Here is a 25,846-nt window from a genome sequence, read left to right as displayed (position 1 = left end):
AGACAGAGACTTCCCGAGTGTCCCTCCACTTTACAAAAACCAGAGGGCCAGCACGGATCCACCTGATGGTGCCCCTAGGATCCTTTTTGGTCATGGCATTTGTGGTTGTGCGGGGGCATCCTCTTCTGTTGTCCCTGTAGGTGCCACATGCTCAAGTTCATGCTGTAGAGATCCATGAATAGCTTTGGACTTGTGTAGAAGTTGTCTACATACACATTGGCCCTCATTTATCAATCTTGCGTCGAAACGGGCGTATATGTTGGCGTAAGATTATGCTTACACTCCTCTCACCGCCTGATTTATGAAGCTGTGCGTACCTTTGAAATTCAGGTGTACGCAATACCTGCCTCTTGATAAATGCCACGGCTGAAAACGATCGTCATTAGATTAACACGCCCCTATATATTCACGTCTCCACCTCCCCCACCCACGCCCTCCTTTTACGCCATGGACACACGGAAGACGGCAAAGAGGAGAAACTTCTCCGGTGGAAATCCAGTTTAAATCGCTGTTGGTTGAGCAAATTACCTATCACAATGCATATTTTACAGCAAGTGTTTTGAAACTATTAGCGTTGAATTTTGCATGACGTCACATGTAATGGGGTGTACAATAGTGATGATGATGTGAATAATTGCATGACAATTTGTAATATTCTTCTTATTAGTATTATGATTTTGATTATTAATGACACTTATTGTTATTTAGAAGAATAATGTCTTTGTTATTATTATTATTTGTATTATTATTATTTAAAAGAAGAAGAATGTCATTTTAATTATTTTGTCAGTCTGAATTATGTTTTGGTCATTGAAAGACTTTCATTACTGAACCCAGTCCGTGCGCACCTGCCGGGCTTAACTCACAAAAATAAACACTGAAGTTTATAATTTCTATGTTGTTGTTTTTTTACAGTGGGTCATAATATATCATATCTTTAGTTTGTCAGTGCATTTTGTGGTGTTAGGAATTGTTTTTCTGCGCATTTCAGCACTAACTCAAAACGTGCGTACATGTACACCACCTCCTGAGCTGGCGTAGGATTTGAGCGTGTCGTACGCCAACGTCCATGTTAGTGTTGTCACGGTACCAAAATTTCTGTATTCGGTACCAATACCTGTGAAAATCCACGGTTCTCGGTACCAATTTCGGTACCAAAGCTAATTTAGATTAAATTTGCATATATTAAAGTGTATATTTGTTAGATAACATTAGATAAAATGACCTAACAATAGTTATATACACTGAAGCAATTATTCTCCTTGGGGTAATTTAAAAATGTAGCCTACTAATACATTTTTAAAATCAAAAGTTTTATCTGTTCATGAACAATCAAGTGTTTGTATTAAATAACATTCACAAACATACATTAATGTTGTAAAAATATATTGTTCACTCAATGTGTTGATGTTAGATAAGGCATTAAGTAATGTTAATGAATGGTATCTTATTGCAGTGTTACCAACTAAACAGGAGATAAAACGTGTTTTGTTTGACTTGACTGTCCTTTTATTTAATTAAAAACTGCGTTCATATTTAAAAGGCCTTATAAACTAGATACAACCGCACACGATACTACTTTAGGGGAAATTCACATATCGCGTTTTATGCGCATGCAAATTCTTTACTTCAAATGTAGGCGCGCGGCTTATAATAGAAGCATCTCAACAGGTCATGTGACAAAAACCAGCGGCCTTTCCGTAACATGGACATGGAAAGCTCGGCCGAACAGCCGATCATAGCTGTACAGGGCGGCTTTTTATTTCTCATCTCAATTAATATATCTAGTAGTAAAGCTAATGCAAGGGCTAGAAATCAATTAATTCTTTGATGATACTTCCTCGTCATCATGGAGAGCGCAGTTTGCACCGCTTTCTCCTCTCCAAGTGCGTGCTTTCCCGTTGCGTCTATCGTTGCTATGCAACCATGAACATGGGCGCGCCTGGAAAACGAATTTGCACGCGCAAAAAACGTGCTATGTGAACGGCTCTTTCCTTCTTTCTTGTCAACAAGTGGATTCAGAGCCACCGCATTAGCAGCGCCGCCGGTCGCCATGTCTCAGTGTGTTTATGAAGAGGACGCAACTGTGTACCGTTCGGACAGCGCATCAAGAACCGGATTAATCCGATACTTCGGTACAACCGGTACTTAAGAAAAGCTGGTACCGTAACCATTTAATTTTTTTAGTACCGAAATGGTACCGAAGTACCGGGTCTTTTGACAACACTAGTCCATATTGATAAATCGCAAAGTCACCGTGGTTTTGGGTGTACACTGGAAATTTGGTGTACGCACTTTTCATAAATGAGGGCCAATGTAGCCACTCCCTAGGGATGATTTGTTAATGAGGGACATAACCGAGTCGTATGCCAGTCCTACACCAGAAGCAAACACAGACTTCCCCGTGTATAAAGTCTAAAGTGTACCCAATGCTGCTGTCTGCCAGCACAAAAAGTTTGAAGCCCCACTTAGTTGGCTTCGCCTTCATATATATTGCGTCATGCCAGTGTGAGACTTTGTTGCCACCATCCTCTCGTCCACTGAAAGGTTCTGCCGTGGGTGATAAAATGCTCTGCACGCATGTTTGATGTCATCTAAAAGGGGCTTCAGACGAAACAGCCGGTCATAAGCTGGTGTCCCTCTCTTCCGGTCGTTGTGGACATCTTCATCAGGGTCGCTCATGTGGATGTTCCAGGAAATGACCTGATACCTGTCACGTGCCATCACTGACTGGGGAAACTGTTGGCTGAAAATGGTGTTTGTCCTCCAGTAGTTCCGGATATTTGTCAGTCTCACCAGTGCAAAAAAGAAAGTCAGTCCTAAATATTTGAAAAATTCTTCAACGGTGAAGTTTTTCCAGGAATATTTTTTGCCACTGGCAATGTTTTTTGCAGCGTTTGTGTTTGTGTTATTACACAAAGTGGTTGCTGCACTGTCACTGACAAAAAGTTTGAAAAGGTCCAATGGTGTGTATGTGGATGTGGGGCTGAGCTGATGTCCTGGCTTTCTTGTGGGGACAAACCTTTTGGGCACTGGAGGGATGTCTGGCTGACTCTCACTGTTTAATGATGGAGTTGGGGCTGCTGGCTGTGGTGATCTAGATCTCGACCTAGTGGATTCAGGACTCTGTCGACCCCTCAAGCTGCCGGATCTGGATCTTGATGACCGCCCTCTCCCTCGTGACTGCCCTCTCCCTCGTGACTGCGCTCTCCCTCGTGACCGTGACAGCAGCCGTCCATGACCTATTCCTGGCAGCTGCTGGGGTGCTGCAGCAGAAGTCGAAGGGCCCTCCACAGCGCAAGAATGGGAGCTTTCCTGTCTGGCTTGGGTGGGTGGGCTGGTGTCTTCTTCATTATCACGACTGTAAAACAAATAAATAAAGCAAAATATTAGATCATACATATCAGATCAATGAGTGTTTTTGTATTTTATTTCTCACATAAGATAACAATGGCTGAGATTGCAACTGTACCCCCAACCCACCACAGCTAAAAGGTGAGCAGTGTTGAAAGCCCTACCCCACTACAACATCCTTGTGTTGTATCTCTAGGTAAACTCACTAAACCTCAGACAAAAAATGTCTGAGAGACAAAGTGTAATCCACAACTCTTACTACTCTGTAACAAACATAGAAAAACGGAATACTACTTTTACAGAACTTATTTTTACATATTTAGAAAACGCTACTGTGCGCATTTCTATTTTATCATATTACTTTATTTAATTTTTATACTTTTACAGTAAATAAATAAATGGCACTTACTCTTCAGCGGGGTCTAGACCATCCTGGTAATCTAGTTCCTCATCTGTCAAAAAGCTCTCTTCTCCTGAATATTCATCATCCTGCATGGCATCAAAAAAGGCCAGCGCTTGATTTGCGTCCATATATCTCCGACGATCCATTGTTCTCCGTGTTTCTCTGTGTAACGTTATCCTCAAACTTTCTCCTCAAAACTACTGCGCGTCTCTCTCTCTCTCTCCTTAAAACTACTTGCGTGCGTCTCTCTCTCTCCACAATAACAGAGCTGTGATTCATGCGTAATGATGCACACCAACGTGGATGACGGAACAGCCTGTTATTGGTCAAACCCTTGACACGCATCATGGGATATCCAAAATGGCAGCTAGCATCGAGCTAGCGGCAAAAATGACGGAAATTTTTATAAATTATGGACATCAAGTGGATAAATCTTGGATGTAAGTAGCTGTTTTGATTTATTGCTGAACAACTCAGAAAAGATGCACATGTTCCAGGCTGGATAGAAAACCTTCTGTAAAGGCTACAAGACACCCCCGTGATGGCTAGCTTGTTAGCTTTCTGCTGGAAAAAACGGTAAGAAAATCGATAAAACTTTCATTAAATAATATAAATATTTATCGTAAGTGCCGTGTGAAGTCGCGGGCGATGCCGTCGGGCTCTGAGGGTTAAAATGACATCAACATCATGACATCCTGATGTCAAATAGATGTAGAATTGACATCAAATGCCAACAAAGCATGACATCAAAATAACATCAAAATGACATCAGCAGAGGTCAAAATCTTGACATCAAAGTGACATCGACACTTTGACGTCAATTTGACTTTCATTTTTGACCTATTTCGTGACGTAATTTCGACATCAGTGTTTGATGTCATATTGATGTTAAATTGACATCAAATGCCCACTGGGAATGACTCGGGCATGCTATTTTGGGTTTTTTGCCGACTGGGCACATTCACCATCATTTTTTGGAATAATAATGTGTGTAACACATGAATGAGTGTTCTTACAACATTGACACCGTTGCAGTACTGCAAGAAAAAAGTTTGGCAAGGTGCAGATGGGGATAAATTTGACGCACCTTCATCAGGGTCATAAAAGCCTGGGACTCCAAAGTCATCCCCTCTACCGTCCAGCCAGCTGCATATATGATGGAGCCCTGGAAGCACTGGACCAGCCCCACCACCCTTCTGAACATGGCCATGTCAGGTAGGCCAGTCTCCATTTTTATCTCAGCATCACTTAGGCCTCCTGCAGTATACAGGACATGCATCCTGCTTCTGTGTGGGACCTGGTACTGGGAGAGCCCTGGCACAACCTCTGGCACATCCTCTGCCACCTCTTCTAGCATCTCCGCTGCTGCCATCTCCGCTGCCACCACTTCTCCTGCCATCTCCGCTGCCACCACCTCTCCTGTCATCTCCGCTGCCACCACCTCTCCTGTCATCTCCGCTGCCACCACCTCTCCTGCCATCTCCGCTGCCACCACCTTTCCTGCCATCTCCGCTGCTACCACCTCTCCTGCCATCTCCGCTGCCACCACCTCTCCTGCCATCTCCGCTGCCACCACCTCTCCTGCCATCTCCGCTGCTACCACCTCTGCTGCCATCTCCGCTGCTACCACCTCTCCTGCCATCTCCGCTGCTACCACCTCTGCTGCCATCTCCGCTGCTACCACCTCTGCTGCCATCTCCGCTGCTACCACCTCTCCTGCCATCTCCGCTGCCACCACCTCTCCTGCCATCTCCGCTGCTACCACCTCTCCTGCCATCTCCGCTGCTACCCCCTCTACTGCCATCTGGTTGCTGGGGCCACTTCCAGATGCATATTTTGACCACTGAAATAGGGATGGGCCATTTTCCTTGCCATGAAGGAAATGGCAGCTACACACCCTCGAGTTCTTGTCCGGCTCTCTGTCAGCTCGTCTGCAAAACCAAATGATAAGAAATTATCACTGGTAAGTAGGGCTGGGCGATAAAACGATAATAATTGTTATAATTATCGCGATATAATTTCTCTCGATTAATCGATATCAAGAATTAATGTGTGTGTGTGTGTCACTGTTTATTTTTTCTCTTTTGATTTAGGCAGATCAATGAAGACATGGTCCATGATCCGCACTGACTTTTGACACGAGAGATAACCAAAGGAAATGTTCCCTTCATGGTCTGTACAGAATTAATGTTTCTTAAATTAAGCCCTATGCGGCTGTTTACTTTAAGTTATTATTGCTAGCGAGTGGTGTACCTATGGTGCACGTGTGTATTCCTTCTCATTTTAAGGCCCTTGTCAGGAGTCTGAAGGCCTGACCCTCACCGTGACCTTTGAGATTGTCCCATCAGGTGGTGTGCCTGGAGATAACGTTGTGCAGTGTATTCCAGCCTTCCTTCTCTTCTTTAATGATATGTCAGCATACATTTTACAGGATAAGACACATTTTTTGTAGTTGTTTCAATTAATGTCCTGTTAATATAGAGGATGATTTTGCAATTAAAACTGCCTTGATTAATGCTTGATTTGCTTTGTAGTGATGTAACTTAAATAGTAATAATGCTTTTGCTAAGATAGATATATGTAACTCTGTTAGTTATGGTGAACAAGATATGTACTGTGTGATTTTAATATTATTAAGAAAATTACTTACTTGCATGAAATGTATGTGTTAACTGATTTAGAGTAGAAAGTACTTATGTATTAGAAATAGTTTTATGATGTACTAGATAAAGTATATTTTGCAGACGATTAAGAGAAGAAAGCAGAGGAAGAGAAAGCGGAGGCAACGTGATAGAAGACGACGTAAGCAGCTAAGAGCTGTGTCTAAGAAGTTGGCAGAACTCCACTTGATGACGTCAGGAGAGAGTTTGGAACCTGCTTTCCGAAGGCTGCATATAAAAGGCGGAGAGAGAGACTGAAGTTTTGGATTCTGAATAGTGCAGTTTCCCTCGACGCCTGTTTAACCAGCTGATTGTTGAAACTTATTATTATTGTAACCTAACTTTAACTTTGATATAACGTTTGTTAACTTTAATAAAACTTATATTATATTATTGGCAAGTTATTGTCTGAATAATTATTTGAGGACCTTAAGCAAGAACTGACCACAGGGAAGTCTGCTGAACTAATTTGTAAGTATTTTGAATGCTTATAGTATTGTCCAGACTCGACTTTCCTTACCTACCTGAGAATAAAGGATAAATAGGTAAAAGGTGTAAAGGATATTTGAGACACCATAAAACAGTCCCACTTTGTGACTCAATCTATAGCGATTACACTTAGTATATTTTTCTAAGTTACTTATTGACTTAGCAAATAAAGTCAGCTTGTGTTCTGTAAGATTATGCGACTAATTGTATTTTAAATACAAACATTATTTTTTCATTCAGAAAGAAACACAGCATAAGGTCATAAGTACAGTAAACCTCATTTATTTGAAATGGTACATAAATCCAGGATACTGCAAGCAGGACACACAGGAACATATGGAGCTGAGGATACATTAAATCTCAAGCTACATGTTACATTTTTGGTGTAAACGTTCTTGTGAGGTCTGTAAGTGATTAACAAAATAAATGCACAAGGCACCACGCCACATCCCTCATATTTTGTGCAATATGATCAACGTGGGGTGGTGTATTGTGGATACTTTCTGTGATTGAGTTATGTGGACATGTTCATGATTAAGTGCCCATTTGGTCACTGTTAAATGTAAAATACTGCTGTGTATGCTGATACTGCGAACTGTAATGCACTATAGTTAATAAAACACATGACCTGAAAATGACTGTGGACCAGTCCTGTTTGGGGGTTTTTGGCACCCCCACAAAAATTATGTTTCCTGCAAAACAAATAAAGGGGACAAAACAGAACATGATGTATTTAATGTCAGAGGAAAGAAAGACTAAATCATTTTTAAAACTCATAATTATAGACTGATTCACGCATGGTAACAGCAACAGTGATTGGTCTGACTCACCCCTCAAAGCAATTTAATGCATGGCTGATGGTCCCTTCGACTCTCCCTGATCTGTCTGATTTTGGTTTTTCATTTTGATTGCATGATTACATAATATTACAAGAGGGTACTTTCCTTAATAATTTATATCACCAGTTACATTTCACCTCAAAGAATATACATTTTATCATTACCTTTTGCTCACTAGTGCTACCTTTTCTCACTAACTTCATTACTCTGAAACCAAATCAGCTTTACACAGATTAAAAGTATGCCATCAAGTGCACCTACTAAAACCTTTTTGAATTTTGTGAATTGCTGAATTTTTTTCCGAATCAATGGTTCGGAGCGTGTGTCAAACAGCCAGAGTCACGTTATTTCAGTAAACGAGGCTTTATTACGTCATAACAGTTTCGAAACACTTCGAAATTTCAATGGTTGACCGCTGGGGGCGATGATCTCTGTCACTGAGAACCAATGAACAAGTGTCTGTGGGTTTTACCTGATCTCTGATCCTTTTTATATATTTGTAGATGTTTTAATTAGACATTAGTATAAATAAAATGAATAATGGTAGTTAGAGTCTTATTGGCCTGTTTAGCTGAGCCATTCATAGAACAAACAAAACAAATCGATTTTACTTTCAATAATTTTTTTTTGCAATAGATTTGTAAAAATGTGTTTTTGTGCATGTTTGGCACACTGTTATGGCCACTAGGGGTCACCGTAGAGACGGGTGTTGGATTGTTTCGAAGCCTCGACACAATACGGCACATTTGCTTCAACTGTTTCAGTGTTTCACGAAGCCTCGATCTGCCCACCCCTAGTATTTAGACCGTAATCTGCGATTAAGAAAGAGCAATAACGCAAACTCACCAGGGAGAGCCACGGGAAATAGTAACGGGTAACCCATTATTACATCAAACGAAGAGGAATGACAATGCCACACTTAGACAGGCTTTTTAATCACGCTACTAAAATATGACGCACCTCCATCGTTAACTAGTAGACTCACCGAAACATTATACCACTTTTCTCGTCGACTGGCGTGGACAACGCCGGCCATCTCCCCACTTGCGTACCTAAACCCTTCCACATGCCCAGACCTGAAGTGGTTTTCACCACGCTCAACTAGTCAACTAGACATGTGGGTACTTATTGTCTGAAAAAGATACACACGAGTGTCACGAGGTGACAAATTTCAAACTTTTTCTCTTGCAAGGCGGAACTAATGTTCGCCGAGATAGCCTCCCACCGGACCCATAATAACGAAACATCGGGCTGGTTCCGGGTTTGCGCGAAAATCCCCGCGAATGGGGGTTATCAGCCATGATCGCCGGCAGCTGTGCACGAGGGGATTGAAGCTCCAGGATCGGGACACGTTGCGATTGGGGGAGGATAAAAGGAGAGAGTACAGACCAAAGAGGGAGTGATTTGGGGACTGGGTATCTCGGAGGAAGCGTGAACGGGGGAGAAGAGGAAGTGGGGCTGAGGAGGAAGTGGGGCTGGCAGACGGACGCAGCACTGCGAGTTTGGGAGAAGGAATATGCAGACTCAACCGGAAGGAGGAAATTGCTGGACAGTAAGATCGTTGTGAGAGACTGTGAGTAGTCCAACCGATCTCCATCCTCTCTCTCGTGTCTATGGGACTCCCTGATGTGCATGCCAGGTCAGAAAAGGGGACGACGGCCATTTATATATGTATTTCCCACTGAGTCCTGAAACTGAAGTGATGAAGTGATGTGATGCACTGATTTGATGTGTGAAGTGTGAACTTAAACCCGCTGGATGTCCATTGCTTACCTGAATTCTATCACGTTCCAAAGACGGAAGAAGAGGCTAATACTGTTGTATTCAGATGTTTGAGTGTATTGTCTGACAGCCCATTGTGATGAGGATTACGTGCCTGTATATTCACCTGTCTGCTTTGCAGTGAAGCTCCCCAGCCGTAAGCTCTGTGTCTGCCGGCCCCTCAAGAGGATGACGTGCCTATATACCCAACCGACTGCTTCGCAGCGAAGCCCTCCAGCAGTAAGTTCTCTGTCTGTCATGTGCTGAAGAAGAGGATTATGTGCCTGTATGCCCACCTGACTGCTTGGCAGTGAAGCTCCCCAGCGGAGAAGAGAAGAAGAGGAAGACGTGCCCGTATACTCACCTGACTGCTTTGCAGTGAAGCCTCCAGCCGTAAGTTCCCTGTCTGTCACTTGCTGAAGAAGAGGATTACGCGCCTGTGTACTCACCTGACTGCTTGGCAGTGAAGCTCCCCAGCCGCAAGTGGGCCTTCGGCGGGTCCGCAGGATGGAACGACCCTGCTCCGAAGACTGACCATTTTAAATGATTTTATCTATTTTTATATTAATAAAAGAAACTGTTGTTTGAAGCCTTGTGTCTGTCCTCCTTGCCTGGCCTCTGTCCGACTCACCAAGGGTGGTAAGGGTCTCAGGGGTGGGTGCAGTCTGATTGGCCCGCCCCGACCTGTGACACGAGCACTGTCCAGTGTGTTTGGCTCTCTCCAACCCCGGAGCATGTATACACTGCCGGCAGCTTCGTCGCTCTACACTCGAGTGGCGTGTAGCGTTTGTTGAGAGAGTACAGTGGACAGGCACAGTCCGCTTCTGTCCTCAGGTGCTGTTCCTGACAGGGGCGCTACTAAGGATAATGTATATACTGTGCATAGCTGTACATGTGTCATATAGTGTATTCACATATAACTATATTTGTATGTATGTACTGTACATATTTGTACTGTACACTGGCAATGACAATAAAGTTAATCTAATCTAACCTAATATTTTTAACATGACAGTTGAAATGTAACGGAAACACTGAGCACTCTTAATACAATGAAATGTTTTTATATTAATTTGCTTCAACACTGATGCTGACATTTCAAAATAAAACTCTTCAATTTAAAAAACAGGAATTACAATCTGTGGTGAAAAAAAAATCTCAGGAAGAAAACACCACCATAAAACAAAATGGCCATATACAATTTCTAATAATTTAAGCAGAACTTGCATAATATACTATATCAAAGAATGGCCAAGGTATAACATAAATGAGTCTGAGTTACTCTTTCCACATCATTTCTAATCTCTTGTCCTTGCTCAACATTTCTAAACAAAAGTCCAACCTCTGTGACCTTTTCAGCTGCAAAATCATTAATCAAATCTTTGAAGTCGAGCTCTCTAGCGAACTCGCTCTCAATGGAAAGCATAGCAAGACTGCAGACCTCAAGTAGTTTTTGATCAGTTTTAATTTGCTGAATGCCCTCTCCCCACCAGCAACAGTCACTGGCAGTGTGCTAAATAAACGCAAAGCAATGCACACTTCTCCAAAGATGCTTTGCAGCTGCAGCTTACAAATAGCATTTAGGAGTTCAAGAGGTGACAGGTTAGGGGGGAAGTTGAAAGCATATACACGGTTTAGGTGTCTTACTTGATTTTCAAAATCAGGAGTTAGATCACTGGAATACTTAGTGATCAGTGGTTGGCACACAGAAGAGATTTTGTCCTCACTAATCTGCCCAACTTTCAGAACCGCATAAAACTCGTTCACAATATCAGCAATTCTCTGGAACCTAGTGTCTAAGTCACTGATGATACTATCCATAGCAGTGTAAAACAGTATTCCGAAACTCTGTTTCTGAATCTTCCTGAGTTGTCTCCTCTTCACAGGTTTCATCATGGAATCTCTTTCTTTTATTCTTGTGACTGCACTCCTTGTTTAACTGAGGAGTAACATGAGCTTCTCTAGCTATCAACTTTGCCTCAGCTAGGAGAGACCCCCATGCATCTCTCAGAGACTGCATCTCTTCTGTCAAGGCTCTGATATTGGCTGCCTCTATGTCAAAGTGAGATTTTCCCTGACTGGAGAATAACATTCCTGTCATCAATGCTTTGCAGTACTTTCAGCCAGATGGCAAGAAGAAGAATAGCATCAAATGACATGAAGTATTTTCTGAGACCATTAGCATCTGATCTTGCTTCATTGGTGAGACTGCAAGTCATTAGTATGCTATCAAGTGCATTGATGGCAGAAGGTAGGTGCTTTGCCACAGGTTTAACAGCCTCAATCCTTGTACTCCAGCGGGTATCAGATAGCTGATGCAATGATCAACCTGTTTGCTCTTTGTAGATTGCCCAGTGCTCTGGGCTGCTACTTACAAATGTGTACAGGCGGTTTACAGGCGACATCTGGATTTGATTGTGCAGCATGTACGCCGACAAGATTTAATGGATGAGAGGCACAAGGTGAATAAGTAGCTAGCTTGTTTTTTCTCAGTATTTCAGCTTAGACTCCCTTTACCTTCCCTGACATATTTGCCCCATTGGCATATCCCTGTCCTCTGCAATCACTGATGCCAATCCCATGCTCACAAAGAACAGACTCAATCATCTCTGCTATCTCACTCCCTGTCTTTTTGTAAAAATCCTTGAATTCAAGGAACCTCTCAGTGATCTCCCACTGAGAGGAGATGGATAGGAAATGTCTGGTGTGGCATCGGCGATGACTGCATAATAGATGGCATCCTCCCTTTCCTGTAGAATTCTTTTCAGAACTCGTCTGCCACATAAGTTGATGAACTCATTTTGACTTTCAGAGCTAAGATAATGTGTTAGCCTGGTTTGTTTTTCTTCTTTTTGTTTTTGTTTGTTGTCCCTGATTTTTTGAAAGTGCTCTTTCAGCAGAGGATCATAATGTGACAAAAGCTCCAGTGTGCCTAGGAAATTGCCATTATGAATGTCATCTAAGTTGCTTGTTTTGCCTCTGAAAAGCAGGTTTCTTGAGGCCAGGTGTAGGGTAACATCTAACAGTCTCTCCAGGATGGCCCTATTTTTCTCAATTTCTGTTTGAAACTCCCTGTTTAACAGAGAGTCTATACCTTTATCTTGTAAAACAGATCTTTGCAGATTTTTCCATCTTAAGTAGCAGTCTCTGTGTGCATCACTCCTCTCATGGATTGGGAGTTTATTGTACATGCGACGCCACTTCAGATGACACATTTTAAACCCATTTTGACTGGCCAGCGCACTACAGGAAGGCCTTTTCTGTATATTGGAGAAAAGCACACATGGTATACAATAAAGTGACTGATTGCTTTGACTAAAAGTAAGCCAGTCTCTCTTAATTTTTTCTCTCTTATTGGCTGACTGTATAATTCAAGTATTCAGGGAACAGCTTCCCCCCTGAATCGCATGGCATTTCCACCTTTTTTTCTCTCATGGTCACAGCCAATTTTCTGACTATGTCCTCCCTATCCTGATCAGTACAAACTGGAGTTAGGATGCTGGAGTTAGGGGTTGGGAGACAGCTGGACCAGTTGCTGCCGCTGGTTCATTTGACTCTGAGGTATGATTTTGACAAAGTGCGTTTGACTGCATTGAACGTTTAACTAAAACTGTGTATTGTTATTTTTTCCAGCGTTTTCTTGACCTAACATGGGGAGAAAATTGAGTTCCCTTATCATGCACTTTTAACACTAGAACGGCCACCAGCAGTCATTTTAACCGCAACATTTAAACTTATGGTAATTATCTTTAACACTAGAACAAACAAGGCGTCATTTTTGAACGTTTTGAAATTTGCATAGTCAATAACTTTGTCTAAATAAATCACAAAGCCTTGCTGCTCCCTGACTTTTCCTAAAACTACATGAATTTTAATTAAAATAGTTTAAATAATTATTGTGTGAATAAAAACAGAAATATAATCATTTCTATCTATAACGTCCACAGGGAGGCATTTTGCGCTGTTTAAATTGAGTTATATTATAATATTGGGTAACTTACTGTCGACCCTTTGCCTCTTTCACTTCTCTTATTTTTTCCTCTTTCCGTTTTAGACTTCCAGATTTTTGAGGCATTTTCACTTCCTCTTCCGTCAAGTTGATATTCTGCCGGCGTTATAAGTGAAGTCAAGCGTGTTGTTTGTGTTGCCTGGATACAATTTGGGCGGACTGAACCATTTTATGATAATCGAGAGGGGGAGAGGGGCCCACGGACGTTTGTGTTTCCTAAACAAATGAAAAAATTTGACACCAGGAAACAGCAAATTGAATAATTTAAAGTTAATCATTTTTACTATCAAATATTTTTTTTTAGCACCACAATTTTATTGGGGGCTTCTCTGGGCCCCCTCTTAGTCATGGGCCCCTAGAATCGTCATCGTTTCGAGAATCGAGAATTCGAGAATCGAGAATCTTCACCCTCCGAGGTGACGGGTGAAAGTTAGTTTATGGAGGAGCCCTTCATTGAACCGTATCGGAGGGCGGCAGCAAAGTGCCCTGCCCCTCCCCCGATTAAAAAAAGCTCTCACTTCGGTGAGTTTAACTTGTCTCAGTTACAAACGGTGGTAAGGGCGCATCTGCCACTTTACCCAGACTGTATGGAAGAGCTTACAGCTTCATGGTTGAAACCCATGTCTTCTCTTTCTCCGGTGCCGGGAATGAGTAAGTTCACCGACCTCGAAGGAGCACAAGAAGCAGGGTTAATATCAGCTACTCCGATGGAGCCAATGGACGACACCAAAAGTCATGTCAGGGGCATATCCTTTGAGCTGCCAGCTTTGTCAAACCTCTCGATTGACTCGGAGGAAGACAAGAGACTCCATGCGTTATGCCCTGTGCAAATTTTACGCAGGTATATCGAGCAGACGCAGGCTGTGCGTTAATCCGACCAACTTTTTGTGTGTTTTGCCAACCCAGTTTGTGGGAAACTGCTGTCTAAACAGTGTCTTTTACATTGGATTGTGGAGGCGATTTCAATTGCATACAAAAGTAAAGGGTCAGCTCTACCGGCAGGAGTACTAGCGCATTTTACAAGAGGTATGGCAACGTCATGGGCGTTGTTTAGAGGGGTGTCAGTAGACGACATTTGTGCGGCAGCCAGTTGGGCATCACCGCACACATTTGTCCGGTTTTACCGACTAGATGTCCTTGCTTTAACAATGGCTCGGTCCCTGCTTACTGGGGAAGAGTCCCTCACTCATTGGAAAAAGGGTCATGTGGCAGTGCTGGTCCCTTACGTTTAGTTCAGCGACTTGGCGGGGCGTGAACATGGGTCCCATAGTAATGTGTTGTACCGAGTTGACCGACTGATTGGGAACGTTGAGTTATGCATATAACTACTGTTCCCAGAAGGAGGGAAACAAGGTACAACACCTCTGGGCCCCGCACAGTCAGGGTCCCGGTGAAGAGCTGGACTAAACAAAGGGAATGACGCATACGACTGCATTTATATGCTGTGGGCAGGTAGCTCCGCCCACGTCGTCATGCGTCATTGGCCTTTTAGGCGTGAATAAAGGTGTCTTCAGCAGATGGCGCTAGAGCGCAAAATTCCATAGTAGTGTGTTATACCTCATTTCCCTCCTTCTGGGAACAGTAGTTATATGCATAACTCAACGTTACTCTTAGGATTCCAACCAGTGTTCCCGTCTTGTGTGTTCCTGGACTTTTATGTTATTCCCAGTCTTGCTCCATGGTTTGCACTTCCTTGTTATATTTAATGTTGATTAGTCTCACCAGGTGTTTCTTATTAGCCACGCCCCCTTGTTATATTGTTAAGCTTGTCTACCTGTGTATATATAGCCCTTTGTTTTTGCTTGTTCTCTGTCAGTCATTGAATGGACATTCTCTGGTTTAGTGCGTTTCCTCCTGTTCCGTGTTTTCATCTGTTACTTTGTGTTTGCACATCTAACCTGCACGTGGATCTGCTTCCCAGCCTGCTTCTTTGCCAGTCTCAAAAGTTACAGTTACGGTATTTTGCCTTTGTTTTACAGTCCGTTCAGGTTTGCCGTATTTAAATTATGGTGTGTACTGTCGTACATCTTTCATTGAAGCACTTCTGACACACACAATACCTGAATAAAAGTGTAGGTAAAACAAATATTGAGTGTTTTTACTAATAGTGTTTAAGGATGGCCCATTTCTCTTGAGGGAAAATGACGGTTAAGATGGCTTTGAAACACAGACATCAAGGTGGAGATTGTGTAACACAAATGATGCATTAGACAAACTAATAGTTTGCAATGTTCTTGATTTAGCTAGCTAGCTGCCTGTAGCATATATAGGCTACTCAGCTATCCAATGAATAGGCTACCAACTGCTCCATATAACAAAGCACTGTAAACAAGCAAAGACTGGGACATGGAATACACAGACAGATGGGGATTTATGTTCCAGAGTGTCAGCCAGCTACCAACAGCAAAATTTTGTGTGGATGGAAAAACAAGTCGGCGTTGCAGCTCCTTTGTTTACAGGTTAAAGAATGAAGATCAGGGGCCGGATTCAAGAAACATTCTTAAGAATAAAATTATTCTTAACTGCCATTTTCTTCTTATTTTTTTACTTAAGAAAAAAGATAAGAATGTTTTGTATTCCCTAAAAAAGATTTTTCTTAACCCTCTGATGGTCTTTGGGGTCTTTTTAACCCGCAAATGACTTTTGCTGAATTAAATTTTTTTAAAAATCTTTGTCCAAATGGCATGAAACTTTGTACGGCTCTCAGCCCTTTCTAGATCTACAAAAAAAAAAATTGTAATATCTGTTTTTATGTTAGCGTGAAAAGTAGTCACACTCATGGGTCTTCGGGGTCCCTCGAGATCCCAGGCAATAACATGTAATTTTGTAACAGAATGATTTTTTTTTTTTTACAAATGTAATTTTACTCCACATTTGTGCAGTTTTTGGAGGATTTATGATATAGTTTAAATTTATATAAATAAATTGAAAAATGTTTTTTTTTTTTTTTTCAGGTTTTTATACAAAAACAGCTTTTTATGTAAAATACACTTTCTAAAAGACCCAAATTTCTAAATTTCATTTATGGGGATAACATGGATAATTTTACATGGTTTAGTGTAACATTTTTTGCCCATATTTTGGAAAATGGATTTTAAAGGAGTAAACTCTGTAGTATTTGTAGGCCTCATTGCTGTGTTGTGAGAATGAATTTCTTTGGCCTACTGATGTTTATTCTTAAACAAAATTCAACATACAGATTAGTAAAAACAGAAACAGATTAGTGCTGTTGTAAAGTCATGCTTTTTTCACCTTCGCCAACTCTCTAAAGTGAAACCTTTTTTAACTCAGAGTATTCTCCAAATAGTGATTCATGCATTCGTATCTCGATTAGACTACTGTAATTCACTTTACTTTGGTCTATCTCAGTCTTCTTTCTCTCGCCTACAGCTAGTGCAAAACGCAGCAGCTAGACTCCTCACTGGGACACGCAAGTATGAGTCGATCACCCCTATCTTATTCAAGCTCCATTGGCTACCTGTCAAATTTAGAATTGAATTAAAAATTTTACTCTTTGTGTATACAGCTCTTAACAATTTGGCTCCTCAGTACCGGACCGATCTGCTCTGTCTGTACACTACTTCTCGTACTTTGAGATCCAGTGATCACTGTCTAAAAAACGAGGCGACCATGCTTTTGCGACTGCAGGCCCAAAACTTTGGAACAGTCTGCCTCTTTATATCAGACTGGCTCCTTCAGTTTACATCTTCAAATCTTCCTTAAAGACCTTTTTGTTTTCTCTTGCTTTTAATGCTTCTTGATTCTTATTCGACCATTGCTCTTTATTATCCGTTGTTCATTTTTTATTGTCCTGTACTGCTCTGCATTTTATTTTCTGCTATGTACAGCACTTTGGTCAGCCTTGGCTGTTTTTAAACGTGCTTTATAAATAAATATTGTATTGTATTGTAACATACATGCATTTATTGATTTCTAAATGATAAATAACAATCATCAATTAATATTACTTCTGAGAAATAAATAATTGTCTATTTTGTAGGTATTTTTACTAATGGGCGGCCCTTCATGAAACGATGCCAGTGGTGGGAAAATAACTTGACTTCCATATTATCCAAGGTGAGTCGTTTTTCATCCTAACTGAAATAAATAGAATTATGGAGTAGTAGTCTTAATATGTATATATTTATTTTAAATTATACTGAAAAACTGGAGTAGGTCCTGTGGTGTTTACATATTTATATTTCCACAACAAAATAGAAATTTCTTCTAGATGAGCAATTTTGGAACTGCATTCAATATTCATGAATTAAATTGGATATAAATGAAATAAAAACTTCCCCCCCTAGGTTATATCATCATGCCACAAAAGAAAAAGAATTGGATTTAAAGGGATAAACTATTTATTTTAAAGCTTAATTTGACCAAAGACATTATTATATATAACACGACATTTCTCTAAGTAATAATATTTAATCTTTCTGAGGAGATCTGCTAGATTGTTTACACAGAGCGCTGAGTCTGACAGGAGGTTGGCTGGACCAATTGCGTGGCGGTCAGTCAAAACGGGGCTTCCCATTGACAAATAATCAGCGTTTGTGTACATTTCTAAGCTTTTTGATTGGTTCTATACAACGTGTAACACCCTATTTGAGCTTTAATAGTCATTTAAATACATTTACTCATTTATCTGGACTACAAAACTTGGGAGATTTATTTTTGAATGCCTGTTTGAAGTTAGCAAAAAAAATCTATTATTTCATTGTTTTTCCACATAATCGGCCCATCTTAAAATGGAACGTTGCGACTTCCGACTCATTTCGCCAGAGCGGGTCACAATTTTTCCAAATCGAGGCACCAATCACAAACGGTGAGGCGGGCTTTACACGATGATGATCGCTCTGATTGGTTTCAGGTCTATCCAATTGCGCCCCGAGGCAATTTGAGCAACGTCCGTTGGTGACGACCCTTTGGAAATGGGCTGTGAATGAACCTTCCCCAGACCCACTCACAGTTACAACTGAGAAGAGTCTGGTGTCATCCAGGCTAGCGTGTGTCTGTGAACATGAGTGAATGTATACTCAGCTGTCATAACAAGCAGCAGGAGAGCATCTTGTTAACCTTGTGGTATACTGCACGCTCATAGGATTGTTTATTTACTCACATGACATTTATCTTTTTATTAACAGGCCAAATAAAAGGACTCACTGTGGATGAAGACCTTTTCTGTAGAACCAAACAGCACTTCGAACAGGTAATATGTATTCCAAAGAATTTAACACAGGAAATTTGTGCAATAGAAGTAGGCATGTTTTTGTAACTGAGAGTAGAGTTATTAAACCAACATGACCATGAATTATTTAAGGTTTCAAAGATGTCCCATAAGAGACAAAAGCGAAACCTTTTATTTTATTTAAATAACTTCTTAAAGTTAGGATAACTGCCAACTAGTCGTAGATACACAAAGGGTTAGATTTTTAATGAAATTATTGCTGTTTCCAAATATTAAACCTTACAAAATTATAAAACTTATGACATATAAAACTGTGTAACTAATAAATTATTTTATTTATATAAACTAACATACTATATAAACTTGCATACTTGGCTAATTAGATGTTTGTGTTCCAGATGGAAATACTGTGGGGTTGCCAATAGGGAGAGAGAGCCAGAAAGGTCTAAAAATCAATCATATCATCTCACCCTTCCTGATCATTCTCTGGTGATGGTAATGGTGCGTTCACACGCGAATAGCGCGTCAGGCGTGAGTGATTTCAATGTTAAGTCAATGCAAAGACGCATTATGCGCGTAAAAAATTCTGCGGCACGAATGAGGCGTAGAGTGCGGTGCGGTAGACGTGAATACGCCTAGTTCGTGCGAATTGAGCGTCTGCCGCGTTAAGCGCAAATTATTTTATGTAGTGTTTTTTGGGCATTCACGCGTTTGACGCGAATTCGCGTATGCCGCCCGAGTTGAAAAATCTGAACAACTGCGTCAATTCGTGCCACGTTAACCAATCGGATTACGTGGTGTCACGTGGTGAAGTGACGTGATAAACGGGGGCAGGCCCGCTTTTCAGATTATAATGTCATTTTAAATGTTTGGCCTCAATAATTTATTATATGTTTGGCCTCAATAAATTATTTTGAAATGACTAAATGCCCGCATGAAAGAAGGAATGACATTTCAGATGTTTGAATGTGACACTGAACACTTGCAGTCATAGGCTACATTTCTGAATGAGATGAAGAAAAACTCACATAACGTTAATTAAAGAAGTCGTTTGACCTACGTTATAACGAGTCATTGATGTATTTTAACTTATATGTTGCATATAATAGGCGCTATCTTTATAAATAAACCACAGATTTAAGCTTTAAACAACTACATTCTCGACTGAACAACTCTTAAAACTACAGTTCGTGACACAATAACAGTAGTATTTCTAAATTCCGCGGCCTTTCTTGCAAACAGACCACCGCCTAGCACTTACCCTTCCCAGAAGAAGCGGATTTCGCCTCGGACGAGCGTCAATTTGGCTTCAAACACTTGCTTTTTACAAGCGAATGTATTCAAAATGTTCAAGCGTCAAACTAGACGTGAATTTGACGCTCTATTCACGTTTGGTGTGAACGCAGCATTACGCAGCACCCCTAAACAGGGTGAATACACCTCGTCCTTTCTTAATTTAAGACCCATTCAAACTAAAAATAAGACATTTATTACAATATTTGTAAGCATATTTACAGCCTTAAAATGATTAAAAGTGAATTTAAGACAGGGGGAAACCCTGATATTGACGGAAATCCATCGTAGACTCTCTGCAATTAACGGAAAACCATCGTAGACTCTCTGCAATTAACGGAAATCCGTCGTAGCAACGGAGAACTTTAATCCCTGCGGATTCCAGAATCCACTCCCTTCAATACAATAGATTGTTTCAAAGCAGCTTTAATGTTTTAACAGGAAAATAATGCAGGTTTAACCCTTTTCTCTGGTGTGAATTCTCATGCTTTGTAAGGTTTCCTTTTTGATTGAAAGTCTTTCCACACTGATGGCAGGTGTAAGATCTCTCTCCAGTGTGAACTCCCATGTGGATTTTAAGGTTTCCTTTTTGAGTGAAGCTCTTTCCACACAGTTGGCAGGTGAAAGGGTTCTCTCCAGTGTGAACTCCCATGTGCCTTTTAAGGGTTCCTTTTTGAGTGAAGGTCTTTCCACACTGATGGCAGGTGTAAGATCTCTCTCCAGTGTGAACTCCCATGTGGATTTTAAGGTTTCCTTTTTGAGTGAAGCTCTTTCCACACAGTTGGCAGGTGAAAGGGTTCTCTCCAGTGTGATTTCTCATGTGGGCATCAAGGGATTTTTTATATGTGAAACTCTTTCCACACTGAGTGCATGTGTAAGGCTGCTCTCCAGTGTGAACTCTCATGTGGAGTTTAAGGTTTCCTTTTTCAGGGAAACTTTTTCCACACTGATGACATACAAAACAGTTCTCTCTTGAGTGAATCTTCATGTGGTTTTTAAAGTGTTCTTTACGTGTGAATCTCTTTCCACACTGATCACATTTGAATGGCTTTTCTCCTCTGTGACCGTTCATGTGATACTTAAGGTTTAGCGCTACTGTGAAACTCTTACCACACAGTCTGCAGGTGTAAGGCTTCTCTCCACTGTGAATTCTCATGTGTTTTTTAAGGGTTCCTTTTTGAGTGAAACGCTTTCCACATTGTTGGCAAGTGAAAGAGCTCTCACCACTGTGAATTCCCATGTGCCTGTTAAGGCTTCCTTTTTGAGTAAATACTTTTCCACACTGTTGGCAGGTAAAAGAGTTCTCTTCAGTGTGTATTCCCATGTGGACTATAAGGTTTTCATGTTGAATGAAACTTTTTCCACACTGAAAGCAGGTGAAATTACTTTCAGTTCCTATCTCCTGAACTGTTTTTTGTGAGGATGTCTTCTCAGTCTGTGAGCAACTAAATGATTTTTCTTGAGTCATGAAAGCATGAGAATTCTGATACAAATACTTTTCTTCCATTTCATTCAGTACTTCACTCTCCTCTTTCAGTGGCATCAGGTCTGAGCGAAAAAAAGACAAATAAAAGTTAACCGGTTTTCTGTCACAAAACAACAGACATTAAAACATTTAGACATGCAAACTAAAGCATCAAAACCAAAAACATGTATGCTAAATCCCATAACTACTAAGCTACTGAAAAAGGTGTTTCATGTTATCTCAAAACAATGTTGTCAAATATTTGCTTTGTTTAGAACAGTTATTAAACCCCTTATCCAAAAAACCTTCATGTCTACTAACTCTCATCAACGTTAATTATACTGATAATATATACACTGTAACAAATTGCTGTAGATTCTACAGCAAAATTCTACAGAAATTTATTGTTTTATCATTTTACAAGTTATTACTGTAATTCGCAATGCATTATGGGTCAAAAAGAGTATTACAGTTGTTAACTGTATATTTCCCTGTCAACTGTAAATTGATTTACAGGTAAGAGGTGTTTTCACTGTAGTTCATATGGTTTTACAACAATTTACTGTGGTGTGGCATTATGGGATTGCGCGGGCTGAATACAGGTTTGAAAACTGGTGGACTGGAGCAGGGCAAGAAGAGTTGAAGATAAAAGGCACTATTTACTACATTTTTGGTAAGTTAACTTAAATTTACGTCCATAAATATTACAATCTAATGTATTACTTAATGCTGTTTAAGCGATTCATATTTTGAACCAAATTCATATAGGCATGTCAGATGCAATTCATTTTATCGACTTGTTAACAACTGCGTTTTATTAGGACATTTATTGGGATGTAAAGTGTTTGATTCCAATATTTTTTTTCCCGAAACTATACGTTTATTTAGTAAAGGAATGTGTCTTTAATTTAAAATGTATTGTTTCAGGCGACGGCGCGCGCGCCATTACAGTGGAGACGAAGCTGAACTGTTGCAAGGTAAAACCATCGTAAATGTTATGGACGAATGCTGCAGTTTGTTACAGTTTTATTCGCATTTGCTCTCAAGAGAGTATTTTTAGAGCAGTTGCAGTTTGGCAGACAAGACAAATCCACTAGTGTTGGTGAGACAAAACTATACGCACGTGCAGTTAGCTTTCTTGACGAAAAACATTAGAATAGGATGATATTAACATCGTTGGATGCTGCTATTTTCTCATTTGTTTCACCAGTTTTGATTTCTTATTGAGAGCATGTAAAACCAGTGTTTAACAAAGGCCTGCGTCATAACTAAATTTAATGTAAAGCAATTTTTGGTAAGTTAACTTAAATGTACGTCCATAAATATTACAATCTAATGTATTACTTAATGCTGTTTAAGCGATTCATATTTTGAACCGAATTCATAACATAGGCATGTCAGATGCAATTAATTTTATCGACTTGTGAACAACTGCGTTTTATTAGGACATTTATTGGGATGTAAAGTGTTTGATTCCAATATTTTTTTTCCCGAAACGTTACGTTTATTTAGTAAAGGAATGTGTCTTTAATTTTAAATTTCTTGTTGCAGGCGAGGCATAGAATCGCGACGGCGCGCGCGCCATTACAGTGGAGACGAAGCTGAACTGTTGCAAGGTAAAACCATCGTAAATGTTATGGACGAATGCTGCAGTTTGTTACAGTTTTATTCGCATTTGCTTTCAAGAGAGTGTTTTTAGAGCAGTTGCAGTTAGGCAGACAAGACAAATAATCCACTAGTGTTGGTGAGACAAAACTATAAGCACGTGCAGTTAGCGTTCTTGACGAAAAACATTAGAATAGGCTATATATGATATTAACATTGGATGCTGCTATTTTCTCATTTATTTCACCAGTTTTGAAACCAGTGTTTAACAAATCCCTGCGTCATAACTAAATTCAGAATGACTGGCAAAATATTTGAAAGTTCATTTTATTTTCTGTTCAAAGTTCCCATAGTTATCGTTTTCTTAATATAACTTGAACCTAAATCTAAATGAGAAATGTATCACTGTAAATTGTGTCAACATGAGAGCAATACCATTGTAGGTTTTGGTCACAGTAATGTTCCAAACTGGTGTTTTACCTGTGGTGTGTAGGCCACCTGACTGTTCCCGTGCATTTACAAAATTTGCAGCTTTTAAGTCTCATCTATATAGAGCATCACAGTCCCGCCCCCAGCCCGAGAGAGCTCTGGTGCCGGAAGTAAATTTCCCATTCATTTCTCCCATTGACTTTTGGAAAAATCCGTATCTAAAGAGTTTTAGAGCATGTCTGAGGATAACCAGCTATGGCTGAACTCATAAGCATACAACATATCATTTCGAGTAAAAAAACGAAGAGAAAATCCAAAAAAAGGCAAAGGTACAAGACTGTGTACATATTTTCATTTCCGAGCGAAGGAACTACTCATCCCATAACCCACCGCGCCTCACTGAAGTCGACTGAAGCCACAGCCGCAAAAGAGCCTTTTGAGTGAATTTTATATAGTAAATGTGTAGTTAATAGCAGTTATTTCAGTAATAATCGTGTAAATAAAAATAATAATATTGTGTGCGTGTGTGAAAGCGGTTAACGATAGCGTTAGCAACATGGTGCAGCTCAGTCATCAACACACGTGTGTTCAGTCAGTGTGTAACGTTAGTTTGTGTGTTTATTTCAAAGCCCTTTATGACACAGGACACTCTGCTGACAGGACAGGTTGAGGTCCATGCTCATTTTCATGATGTTATAGTTCATCCTTAATTGTAATAACATTTAATGTATTTTCTTAATATCCACAACAAGTGAAAATTAAAAAGTGATGGTCAGCAAACCAGAAAGTGCACAGCGCCACCGGTCTGATGCATGGTCTGCTCTTGGACCGTCATATTCAGTTTATTAACTTGCCATGAATTATTACACAAATGTTCAGTAAATGCATGAAGAGGTATGCCTAGGCTTAATATTGTTTTGACAGTGGCATCATGAAATGCTTGATATGACTCATACCATATGAAGGCTACAGTAGCCTATCTAAAGTGAACGATAAGTAAGGGATAATGTAAAGGTTGTTATAGCGAATACAACTCGCGAAAGGCTGATTATGAGCCCGAAGCGAAGCCTGAAGGGAGTTGTATTCGCTATAACAACCAACTCGCTATACATTATCCCGCTTATTACATGGCTACCTACCAAATAAATAAATAATTTGACACAAAATATTAATTTAAATAGGAATGTATTGATTTAAAAACTATTTATATGGCTTCCGCTAAAGAAAACAGTCCGTTCAAGTCTCTACCAGAGAATGTAGACGGGCTCTGGTCTCTACTGTTAGAATCCTGCTTCCATGGCAACGCTCTGACCTTCGCAGGGTTTACACGACATCCACCAATCAGATGCATCACTGTGGGATTGTTTAGGATTGTGGGTAATGAAGTACTTATCCAAGACATCGCGAATAAAAGGCATTTATCTCAAATCAAGGTTAGTGCCCCATGAACTTTTGGCGTTTATATGAGCATATACAATCGCTTATTACAGCCGTTGCTGGTTTTAAGTCTACCATGTATGGTTACGTTTTTATGGCTTATACCCCAAATGTCTATGGAGAAATTGTATTGAATTTTTACCACCGGCTGTGGGCGGGACTGTGATGCTCTATAGAGACTATACAGGTTATCAGAAGTCTCGTAAAGGTGCCAGATTTGACCAAATAGACACAACACTGATTTGGTAGATTTTGTTGTGGGGTTATATTTTATTCTCATACTGCATGTAATTACATTTACAATTGTTTCCTTTCATTTTTTTTCTTGTAGATTTCTTTTCTTTCTTGTCAGCAACAGCAGATGGGGAAAAAAGTTCTACACTTTTAGACTCTCCGAGACTGACTGTCTTGGGTAATGTAAGTTCCAGAATCTTTAAATTACTTAATACATTTTGCCTGTTGTATTTTAGCATACATTTTTATAAAGTGTTTCTTATATGTATCATTTTTAGGTGAAATTCTCACTGCAACCCAGTGGATGCTGAGTTTTTGAGGGTCAAGTGGTTATGAATCCACACCCCAATTTTATGGCTGGATTTGCTGCTTTTGTTGGCAATTTACTACAACTTTAATCTGGTGTACCAGCACGAGGCATCCTGCACACTTGAATTTGTTCAAAGGTAACAGTTTACTTAAATATAATTGTGTATATGTTAAAGGATTAGTTCACCCAAAAATTACATTTGTCATTAATTAACTACTGACCTTCGTTCATTTTTGGAACACAAATTAAGATATTTTTGATGAAATCCTAGAGGTTTCTGAACCACACATAGGCAGCAAAATCTTTGTAACTTTCAAGGTCCAGAAAGTCAGTTAAGACATTGTTAAAATAGACCATGTGACTACAG

The 25,846-nt window shown here is 40.2% G+C and overlaps 1 protein-coding gene across 7 annotated transcripts in view; it reads right to left on the bottom strand.

Moving 5' to 3' along the window:
- Positions 1-16,525: 16,525 nt before the first annotated feature.
- Positions 16,526-25,846, bottom strand: part of LOC307003882 (uncharacterized protein) — a 71,656-nt gene continuing 62,335 nt past the window's right edge. For 3 of the 7 annotated variants that reach the window (XM_079622743.1, XM_079622741.1, XM_079622742.1), the window contains 2 exons: positions 20,652-21,547; positions 16,526-20,567 (listed from right to left, as the gene is read on the bottom strand). In XM_079622743.1, the coding sequence (XP_079478869.1) occupies positions 20,415-20,567; positions 20,652-21,547 (1,049 nt within the window). In that variant the 3' untranslated portion in view covers positions 16,526-20,414. Of the gene's footprint in view, positions 21,548-25,846 lie in introns of all 7 variants that reach the window. The other 4 variants (XM_079622740.1, XM_079622738.1, XM_079622739.1 and 1 more) reach the window with 2 other exon arrangements.

The sequence above is a fragment of the Phoxinus phoxinus genome (assembly GCF_949152265.1).
Source record: "Phoxinus phoxinus genome assembly, chromosome: 9".
Lineage (NCBI taxonomy): Eukaryota > Metazoa > Chordata > Actinopteri > Cypriniformes > Leuciscidae > Phoxinus > Phoxinus phoxinus.
The sequence above is the reverse complement of the archived record's forward strand: the minus strand, read 5'-3'. Positions and strand labels throughout refer to the sequence as shown.